General features: G+C 41.0%; 2 protein-coding genes across 2 annotated transcripts in view; one reads left to right on the top strand and one right to left on the bottom strand.

The window, feature by feature from the left end:
* Positions 1-11,416, top strand: part of LOC144969413 (dynein axonemal heavy chain 10-like) — a 188,689-nt gene that overhangs the window by 100,854 nt on the left and 76,419 nt on the right. The window lies entirely within an intron of this gene.
* On the bottom strand, positions 942-10,253 carry LOC144969045 (monocarboxylate transporter 12-like). Its single transcript, XM_078908024.1, is given in 3 exon segments — positions 942-1,485; positions 1,488-2,727; positions 10,118-10,253. Coding segments are annotated over 2 exon segments (1,629 nt in total). The 5' UTR covers positions 2,719-2,727; positions 10,118-10,253; the 3' UTR covers positions 942-1,087.

Raw genomic sequence — 11,416 nt, 5'->3', positions numbered from 1 at the left:
TAATAATAATAATAATAATAATAATAATAATAATAATAATAATAATAATAATAATAATAATAATAATAATAATAATAATAATAATAATAATAATGACAATTACAATAATAATAAAAACAATTTACCATCATCCTCTTTGTGTGGGTCAAAACAAAAAGGACAGCCGGGACTGACTATATACGCATACACATATTCATATCCGTACACATTTACACGCCTATCAATCAATCCTATGAATACAGTGGGCCACTATGGCGAATGAAGACAAATCTTGGTGGGAAACTGCATTCGTACGACTGCAAGCGGGCGAATTCATTCGATCATGCATACTGTAAGCAATAAAAGCAATAGGCTTTTTGTATTAATACAGCGTAACAGCCAATATGTTGGGATTATAATGGAATTATAAACAATACCTTTGTATAATAAATAATAAATGCAAAAACATTAACACAATATTACATTTACAATGTAACATATTCATAATATCGTCATGGGATAGATATGATTTAAGATGTAATGTTATAATCATTTTCATTAGGTTTTACAACCTCTTTTACATCATACCATACCTACCAACCTTCAGTTTAGTCATATTTTGCCAATGTTAGACTATGTGTTAAATAAATAACAAAGGAAACTGAATGTAAGCTTCAATTTAATATACGAAAACAGATAAAATGGACCTTTCGGGTTTCCCCTTTATCAACAAAACAGGATGAATGAAACACTACAGACGAATGAGATAATGGAATTAAGGGAGTTGTTAAAATGAATAAACAAAAACATTGATGGGAAGGAAATAGTACGCTCCTTTGTAAGGAATTAAAATAGAAGAATAGACATTTACTACTGCTTTTATAAATATCTATGTATTGGTCTATTTTAATTCGTGCTTCCTTACAAAGGAGCATTCTATTTCCTGTCCATCAATGATTTTGTTTATCCTTATTAACAACGCCACTGTACTACCACATCTTGACATAGTCAAAGGCAAAAACAAAAGTAGCTAATATAAATGACAAAATCAAAGATAATATTGGTATATTTTTCTTTTAAAACCATTCACATCTGGACTTTACTTTAACTACCGTTGTCTTCGAAGAAATATATAGCTCACAATCAAGAGGCAGCCTGCACACAGCATCATAGCACCGCCCACCTCAAATGCAAGATTAAAAGACCCAGTGGCATCTTTCAAAGCACCTGAAACCGGGGGACCGACTAGCATGCCTATACTCTGAAAGCAGATTAAGAGTCCAAAAGAATTGGCACTGTTCTCTGGTCCCACAGCATCCACTATCACGACCGATTTCTGTGAGATGAATCCACCTGTCAGCAACCCATAGCATCCGCAAGTGATACAGATGGCAACGTAATCCTCAAGATTAGGCAAAATAAAGGACACAGCAGCGATACAAAATACAAACACTGTATACAGGAGTAGTCTGTGAGATTTGAAGACGTTCATATCGAATACTAAACAAAAACAATACGACCAAAAGTGTCAACAACTCCAGTGATGGACAGAACCATGGCTGCTTCGGATTCAGAATATCCCAAAGACTTGACTTGAGCAGGGATGAAGGTGAAGGCAGATTTGAAAGCAGCAGTGAACAGCACGATGCTACAACAAAAGATGAAAAAAGACGGATTTTTCAAAAGGTAAAAGTGAAATAGTTTTTTGTTATTGCCAGTGGTCCTATTGTGTGTGTCAACTGGAAAACAGATTTTCAAGGAAGACTTCAAGCATCCATCTCTCTTGGGAGGTGATGAATGAAGTTTTTGGAGGTAATCCTTATCAATAGCATTGTCATTATGTAAATTTGAAGAGCAAGCCTCTCTTCCGCATTGATCATCGGTTTTCCAAGATGCTATATTAATAGCATTCGAATTTTCCTTTGCATTCTCATTAACAAGACTTTTTCGAACAAATAAATATTCAGCATTCTTTCCCAATTTGCTATCTGTGAATTTATAATGCAAACTAAGAGGTCTGTACAACATGGCACATAAATACAAATGTAAAGATATAGCAGCTATCACCATAAATGCTCCTTGATACCCGTATGTTTCAAACAACATCTGTGAGACAGGTACTAATAAGAATGTCCCTACGCCTACACCGGATGTACTCAAACCCGTTGCAATGCCTCTTTTCTTGTGAAAATACTGTCCAACGAGAAAAAGTCCTGGACCGTAAACTAACCCTCGTCCTATTCCCTGGATAAAAAAGTGAGATAGAAATAAGAAATAAATACTGCTAGCATGGCCATTGAGAAATAATCCAAAGAAAGTCAGTATTGATCCGATTGAGCAGGCAGTTCTAACGCTGTAACGATTGCACACAATACTTGCTACAGGTCCAAATGCCAATCGCAAAGTTGACACAAGAGCGCCGGGCCAAGCGGTAACTTGAGCACTAAGACCGAATCTATCCTGAAATTGAAGAAAGAATATACCATCACTTCTCTCCAACGAACCAATGATCACGTGAGAAATGAAACAACCGAGTACGATGAACCAACCATATCCGCCGTCTGGAACTTCTCTTTTTTGTGGCTGTTCTTGGTTCTCTAATTCTGGATCGACAATAGCCTCTGCTTCATTGATAATGTTTGATGCCTTTGTGTGTTCCTTGTCGATATCGACATTGGATTCTTCATAAACGCCAAGAGCCAATGATGGTTGGGTGGAGTCTATTTCCCCTACTGTCATGATGGCATTCTGATGGGAGAGAAAAAAAGAAAGAAATGAAAATAGGATATATTGTCTAAATTTATTTACGATAGAGCATGAACATAATAAACAAAACGAGGCAGATAAATAAATAAAAGTTCTTTATATCAGTAGGTCTTCATTTAATTGAAATATTAATAGGGAGTTGGTGTAAAATAGACCTATGCCCGTTATAAAGAAACTGAAGACTCATTTTTATTATTATTGTTATTATTATTTTAAACAAGTTATCATTATTATTATTATTATTATTATTATTATTATTATTATTATTATTATTATTATTATTATTATTATTATTATTATTACTACTAGTACTACTACTACTACTACTACTACTACTACTACTACTACTACTACTACTACTACTACCATAGCAGTTTAGTCAAAAGAACATGGAAACCATGGGAACGTCAGTGTTATGGTCTGGGGTAGAGATGTAAATATTTACACAGACTAAAATATATTTCGTGGATATATATAAAGAATAATACAGGAGAGAGAAAAAAAACAGTTCTTAATATCAATGAGTTTTGTGGTATAAAACTCGCTTCCGGTCGGATGGTCCTGGGTTCGAGTCCCGCCCTCAACGGCGCATAGTTGAATCCTTGGAAAAGGCTGTTGATGCACATTCTCTCACTGTACTCAGTTGTAAACTGAGAACATTGCCGTTAACAGCGTTGTCTCTACCGAAAAAAAAACATAATATCACCTACAAAGAGGCGTGATTTCTCGTCCTTCATGTTAAATGTTGCTATCAGCTATGACCCCTTGTAGAATGTTTTGAACACGTTTAGTGGATATTTCTCTATATAAATACTCTAATTTAGTTTAACAGTTCTTTATTTAATTGAGGTAACAAGGGTAAAGCCAGACACGGGCAAGTCCACGTTATTTCCATCAATTCCTGTGTTACTATGCACTAGTTAAAATTAATTACGGCCCTTCGCCAGTTATCGTGTAGTTGCCGTCGCCTAGGCATTCCACGAAGGATTATAGATAAATAAAAATTTTAAAATATAAATAAATAAAATTCCCTTCATTCATCCCATAGGGGAATTTTTTCTCTAAGGTCTATTCCAAGGGAAGACTGGAATAACCCAGGCGTTAGCCGCAGTGAAGCACCGAAAATTGAGCTAGGCCGAGGTGACTTGCTCAAGGCCACACAGCGCAGCAGCGGGTGATCGAACTCGGTACCTTCGGGTACGAAGCAGAGACCGTACCACTGAACCACGCTGCGCCTTACAATCCATCACAAACACCACCGTGCCTTACGATTTTGCGACATTGCTCTTTGAAAGCGGTTTATTTCATGTGCTTGTTTTGGACAGATTATTTCCCTTGTGCTCGTAAGGCGTGAAAAGACTCTTCGCGGACGGTAGGGGACGGAACGACTCTAGCAACACACAACGAATTGAATTGAATACATTAATTATTGTCGGTAAAAACACATATAATAGATACATCTTTTATACATAACAACAACTAGTAACAATTTAGAACAAAGTATAAAAATAACAATTTGAATAAATAATGATGTATATTTTCTTAGTAAAATCTGATTTAAAATCAGTAAGCCTTTAAGGCTATTTTCACCGACATCAGAGTAGGGTGCAAAACTATCGTAAGTCAACTTACGATAGTTTTGCAGTGAGAGATATTATGTTGTGCGTTGAAATACCACGCACCTTGTGTCAAATCGACATTCCGCATTCAAAGCTAAAATGTTATTCAAATTTGAAGAAATATCTTCATTGAACGATTACAAATTAGTGGAAATAAGACTACCTTAACTCGACAGAGGGCAGTTACGGTATTTTACAACCAATTTTTACTTTTCCCTTCATGTTTATGTATCGTAAAGAGTTACGATAGTTTCTTTGCCAAATAAATGTCAAACTGTTTAACATAAAAGTGTTTGTTTGTTTATTTGTTTGTTTTAGGCTGTAAACTACTATTTGAACACCCGTTGCTTACTACTCGATATTCATTTCAACCCTAGAAAGTGCACGTTTTCATAATCACAGTTTATAGGTGTACAAAACATTAGTAATAGAAAGTTTGATTAATTATATGCATATCTTTGATATCGCATGGTGGGTCCATACCTGAACAATATTCGGCGAACATGACAAACGCGGCGAAGGAGTGTTCGCCTTTCCGTCCCCCCTCGTGGATCTTTACCTTGCAGCTGGTGAGGGGGCTTGAGCCACACGGGAGGGCAAAGGTGTAAATCCCGGTTGACCGTCACGAGACCATCCCGGGTATCGAGCCAACGAGCCACATGAGCTGCTCGCCCCGGTGTGTGACTAAATTTGATCCAACCCGGTGCCCGAATAGCAGCCGCTATCCCGGGCGCCACACTACTATCTTCATGAAGGTTCCAAATCAGTTCAGTCAATGGCGAAGCGGTCTGCCGCCTAGCCAAATAATACCCCGTTCGTGTCGCCAGGGTCGTCGGCACGTTCGAGAAAAAAGCAAGCGTCCCTCTACACAAGCGATTCGCGGCCTGCCGATCGGAAAATGCGACGGCGGGGATAGCGACCTGACGCACGTATTGTCCCTGAACGTCGAGAGCCAGAGTATGGCGAAAAATGAGCTTTTATCAAAGCTATTGGCCGCCCATAGCGTAGACATCCTCCTGTTACAGGAGACCCACCTTTACTCTGGCGCGCAATCTTCCCGATTCCAGATCCCAGGCTATACGGTGGTCCAACGCGAGGACACTTCGAGGCTCAAAGAAGGGGTTAGCGTTTACGCTAAAGAGCCATCGAATGTAAGGGTCATTGAGAGCGTAACGGACAGCAATGGGGTGAACCGAATTTCTGTGGAAGTAGGTGGACTGTGTTTGCATAATATCTACAAACCACCTAGAGCGACTTGGACTACACCACCGGTCCCGGTGGTCAGCCATCCTTCCATCTGTCTGGGAGACTTTAATAGCCACCATCACGAATGGGACTACCGAGACTGCAACTAGGCAGGAAGACAACTCCGCTCATGGAGGGACTGTAATGATCTACACCTAGTGTACGATCCTACAGCCAAGGGTACCTTCTGGGGCACCCGCCATAAGAAGCAGTATACTCCAGACCTCACCCTTGTTACAAAAGGCCCAAATGGTGAACCGCTGCAGGTGAAGTGAACAGTCCTCGGGGACTTTCCGCATAGCCAGCACAGGCCGGTTTTTGTCACAGCTGGGGTGACAATACCGAGGGTGCAGTCTCTCCCACTTTGCAGATGGAACTTCAGGAAGGCTGACTGGGAGGAATTCAGTTCCTATATCGAGCAGGTTTGCCCTGCCATTCCTCCCAAGTCCGAGAATATAGCCAGATTTAGCAGGCTACTGGTTAAGAGCGCTCAACGTTCTATTCCATGGGGCAAACGGAAATTCCACACCCCTTGCTGGACAGCAGAGTCGGAAAAGCTGTACCGTGAGTACCAGCAGATCCAGTCCCAGGACGTAGCCGATAGACTACTTCAGTCTCTGGCAGAGGGAAGGAAGCAACGGTGGCAGGAGACCGTGGAAAGTCTCAACTTTACACACTCCAGCCGCCATGCTTGGCGTCTGATAAAGAAATTGAACCCAGATCGGAATTACGCGAAGGCTGCACCGGAGTGTGAGGCAGACACAATTGCCAAGAACATTAAGAACCGTAGCAAACAGGTCCCTAATCAGGCTTTTGAGCGCGGTGTCCGCAAGGCGTACCGTACGATTTTGGACTCGCTACCTGTGGAGGAGTCGGACTGGACGGCCCCATTCAGTCCCCGAGAAGTGGGGGCAGCCATTAGCGATGTGAAGAACGGCAAAGCAGCAGGGATAGATGGTGTATATCCCGATATGGTGACGCATCTGGGCCCCAGGGCACGGGCCTGGCTGGCAGAGGCAATGTCCGACGTCCTTCCAAAAGGAAAGCTTCCACAAGTGTGGAAGCATGCGAAGATAGTTGCCATCCTGAAGCCAGGGAAACCGGCGAAGGAGGCCGACAGATACAGACCCATATCGCTGTTGAGCTGTCTTTACAAATTGTTGGAGCGTGTTCTATTAAACCGATGGGGGCCGGTCCTAGACGCTGCCCTGCCACCCGAGCAGGCAGGCTTCAGGGAAGGGAGGTGCACCACGGAGCAGGTCATTGCCCTGAGAGAGCATATTGAGCACGGGTTCGAAATAAAACAGCAAACAGGTGTTGTCTTTATAGACCTATCAGCGGCGTACGATACGGTCTGGTGCGAAGGGTTGATGCTCAAACTTGCAAAAATCATAAGGTGCAAAAAGACCTTGAAGTTGTTCTCTTCGATCTTAGGGGAAAGGCAATTCCACGTCGCGCTGGGAGATGCCACGAGCAAAGTAAGGAAATGGAAGAATGGGGTCCCTCAGGGGTTGGTACTTGCGCCAATGTTGTTTAACGTTTACATTGGCGATATGCCGTACACTTCCTCCCTGAGGCTGGGATACGCGGACGACTGGGCACTCGTTGCTCAGAGTAAAGTGCGGACCCGTCTCGAGAGCGTACTCAGCGAGGACGCCTTCAGACTCAAATCCTACTTTGACAAGTGGTACCTGAAGATGAACACTTCAAAAACCGTGGCCACTGCATTCCACCTATGCAGTGCTTGGCACACTCGCAAACTGAATGTCCTAGTCGGGGACCAGCCACTCCCATATGAGCCGCATCCAAAATATTTAGGGGTGACGTTGGATCGCAGCCTTACCTATCGGGTGCATCTCGAAGGGGTTGCCCGGAAGATAGAGAAGCGGAATAGTCTTCTGAGGAAGCTGGCGGGATCGACTTGGGGCGCTAGCCAGGCGCTCCTGAGAACGTCCACCTTTGCACTATGCTATTCCACCGCGGAGTTTTGCGTTCCAGTGTGGGGTAGAAGCAGAAACGTTGAGAAGGTGGATGTAAAACTTCGCAAGTCTATGCACATAGTGTCAGGAATGCTAGCAATAACCCCTAGAGAATGGGGCCCGATAATGGCAGCGATCCAGCCCCCCGATGCCCGGAGGGAGACAATTACGGGAAACTGGCTGAGTAAGATCAAAGAGAGAGGGAATGGGGATACCCCTCTGATGCGCATAATGGACGGTGCCCCCGTTTCGAGCCGAAATAAGTCCCGGCAACCCTTGTACGCAGAATCCCTGACTACAGACAGAGCTGCACATACGAGATGGAAGTCGGTTTGGACGAATTCAATCCCTCGTGGGGGCGGGGACCTACACTCCTCTAAGCTTGGTGAGAAGTTGCCAGGCTTTGATACCAGTAAGAGGAGACATTGGCTTCGGCCAAGGAGCTGCCTAACGGCAAGTGCGTTACATCGGTGGGGTATTACTACCTGTCCAATATGTCCCCGCTGTGGGCAAGAACCCGAGACGGCAGAGCATCTAGTCGAAAGGTGTGTTGTGACGATGCTACCCGGCGGGTTCGCGACGGTGCACGAATGCGGACCGGACTTTGCTGATTGGGTCGATCGTCATAACATAGTAGTGTGAAAGCATAAGAGGCTGCTGCCTTTCCGTCCACATCTGAACATCGTATTCGTTGTGTTCATGACTGTAGTAGTAGTAATAGTAGTAGTTGTAGTAGTAGTAGTAGTAGTAGTGGTAGTAGTAGTAGTAGTAGTAGTAGTAGTAGTAGTAGTAGTAGTAGTTATTGTTGTTGTAGTAGTGGCAGTAGTAATAGTAGTAGTAGTAGTAGTAGTAGTAGTAGTAGTAGTAGTAGTAGTAGTAGTAGTAGTAGTAGCAGTTGTTGTTGTTGTTGTTGTTGTTGTTGTTGTTGTTGTTGTTGTTGTTGAAGTAGTAGTAGTGGTAGTAGTAGTAGTAGTAGTAGTAGTAGTAGTAGTAGTAGTAGTAGTAGTAATAGTCGTAGTCGTAGTAGTAGTAGTAATAATAATAATAAATGGCATTTATATAGCGCTTTACCCCGTTGTCACAGGCTCTAAGCGCTTTACAGTGATATAAAACAAAACATATTACAGTGAGACAAGTGTGAAGGAAACGTGATACGAATTCAATTTAACAACAACAAAATATGAAAATAATATTGCAACATTATGACGTAAAAAGATAAAACTTTAAGCGAGATTTGAACGTTGTCAACGAATCCGAGCATCTCACGTGTGACGGGAGAGAGTTCCAAAAATGGGGGGCCGAAAATTGAAAAGACTGTTCACCTATTTTACGCAATGGCTTAGGTTTGACAAGGATTGATTGGTCATTGCTTGACCTCAAGTTTCTATTGGGTACATATATGTTTAGAAGGTCTTTAATATAGGAGGGACTGTTCGTGCTCAGGGATTTGTAGACAACAGTACAAATCTTATAGGCAACTCTTTTTTCAACAGGAAGCCAATGTAACTCACGGAGAAGAAGAGTTGCTGACGGGTATTTTTTGTTATTGCGTACAATGAGCCTGGCTGCGTTATTTTGAGCAACCTGAAGTTTGCTAATTTTGTCTTTAGCTAAATTCGCCCAAAGGGAGTTACAATAGTCCAATTTAGATAAAACCAGGGAATTAATTAATTAGTAGTGGTGGTAGTAGTAGTAGTAGCAGTAGTAGTAGTAGTAGTAGTAGTAGTAGTAGTAGTAGTAGTAGTAGTAGTAGTAGTAGTAGTAGGAGGAGGAGGAGGAGGAGGAGGAGGAGGAGTAGAATTAGTAGTAGTAGTAGCAGTAGTAGTAGTAGTAGTAGTAGTAGTAGTAGTAGTAGTAGTAGTAGTAGTAGTAGTAGTAGTAGTAGTAGTAGTAGTAGCAGCAGCAGTAGTAGTAACATTCTAAACTAAGCTTTTATATAGGGCAATATCAACTAAACGTGCTCAAAGCGCTTTACAAGTAGGCCCTGGCCAACAGCAACATTTAACATGTAGGACAGGACATGACGTCTATTAGGCAATAATACAATTTTTTTTTTCGGACAGAGATAGCGCCGTTAACGGCCAGGTACTCGTTTTACACATGAGTGCAGTGAGAGAATGTGAGTAAAGAGCATTCTCCAAGGACTCAACTATGCGCCCAGCGAGGCTCGAACTCAGGACCTTCCGATCCGAAACCGAGTGTCATACCACTAGATCACAGCCGTAGTAGTAGTAGTAGTAGTAGTAGTAGTAGTAGTAGTAGTAGGAGTAGTAGTGGTAGTAGTAGCAGCAGCAGGAACATTACTCTTACTATAAGAATATTTCATGATTATATAAATCTTTTGTAAATAAATCTAGTAGTAGTAGTAGTAGTAGTAGTAGTAGTAGTAGTAGTAGTAGTAGTAGTAGTAGTAGTAGTAGTAGTAGTAGTAGTAGTAGTTATATATCTAGTAGAGAAGTATCTAGAGTAGTTAGCAGCAGCAACAATAGCAGCAGTAGTAGTAGTGATAGCATTAACACTTTCGCTTACCGTTTTCTTATCTATTATAATCCCGAGAGTTGTTATTGTATTATGAATGAAACTGATAAGAACGATGGCAGTGCGACATGTGTCATGTGGCAGCACATTCCTCGGTCAAGCAAGGCCAAGGTAAGGTCAATGTAAGTGTAAGCAATATCAACTCCTAGTTAGAAATAAATGTCACTTTATTACAGAACTAAAGATGCAGTGCAAAATGTGTCGAATTCGCGTTGTTTTATAATGAAGACCCATATTAATTTAAAACGCCACAAAGAACAATACACGACCTGATTGAGATTGACCTTCTTTTGTTTACATTTTTCGACACAATTCACCAGTCAAAACAAGAGCAACACACTAACACACTACACATATTTTCAGAATTGCCAGATAATTTTTAATTATGGAGCCCAGACCTCTTTTTAAGAAATTCAAACAGGTATATTATGAAAATATCGAATTACTTCAACTTAAATTAGTTAATTAAATAATTTATATGAAGACACAACATATAAATATAATTTTTTACTTTTTAATCTTTACTCGAGTTAAGTGTCGTTATATTTTTTTCAAATTTTATCATTTTCAAAGAAATTGATTGTTCATGTTTTGGCTAGATTTGTGGTTAAACTTGTAAAATTATATTGTTTGAAACTTGCCCACAGCATACTTGTATTTTTAAGTAAACTGTTGACAATTATGCCAACGAACTAAATGAATATGTATTTCAAAGAGTATTTTTGGACTTGAATAATAATATTGTGTTAATGTATTACCAAATGGGATGTAGCGTTAAAATACCAATCTGGTAAGCTTGCCCCAGCGCTTACCTTGCCGATGTTTGTTGCTCGGCTGTGAGCTAGGGCTGTTCCTACCCGGGTAGGATCCGGGTAATGGTTCCCAATTACCCGGGTACCCGCCATGAAAAGGGGAAGGGGGGTGGCTGATATGGCGGTTTTTTTTTTTTTTTTTGTCTGTTTGGTTTTTGTTTTTTTCTGTTTTTTTAAGCATATCTTTATATGAACAAACTGTAGAAAAAGATATAACAAAATATTAAGAATCAAAACAAAAAATAAAGACTTTGCAACAACTCAACGATTGAGAAAATCAAGGCAAAAGGCAAAAGGGGTATAAAAAAAAAACTTCCTTCATTAGCAATTCTTGTTCAAAAAGATCAACTTGTCAATGTGGCTTTCACCGAGACAGCCTCTCTTAGCAGAATGATCCTTTAGCCTTGATCTGAGCCTTACATATTTTGCACATTGCGTATGATTTATCTTTTCTGTCAAAATAATTCCATGAAAGGGA

This window comes from Berghia stephanieae, chromosome 3, assembly GCF_034508935.2.
Source record: "Berghia stephanieae isolate SIO BIC M18660-M18661 chromosome 3, UCSD_Bste_1.3, whole genome shotgun sequence".
Lineage (NCBI taxonomy): Eukaryota > Metazoa > Mollusca > Gastropoda > Nudibranchia > Aeolidiidae > Berghia > Berghia stephanieae.
The sequence above is the reverse complement of the archived record's forward strand: the minus strand, read 5'-3'. Positions and strand labels throughout refer to the sequence as shown.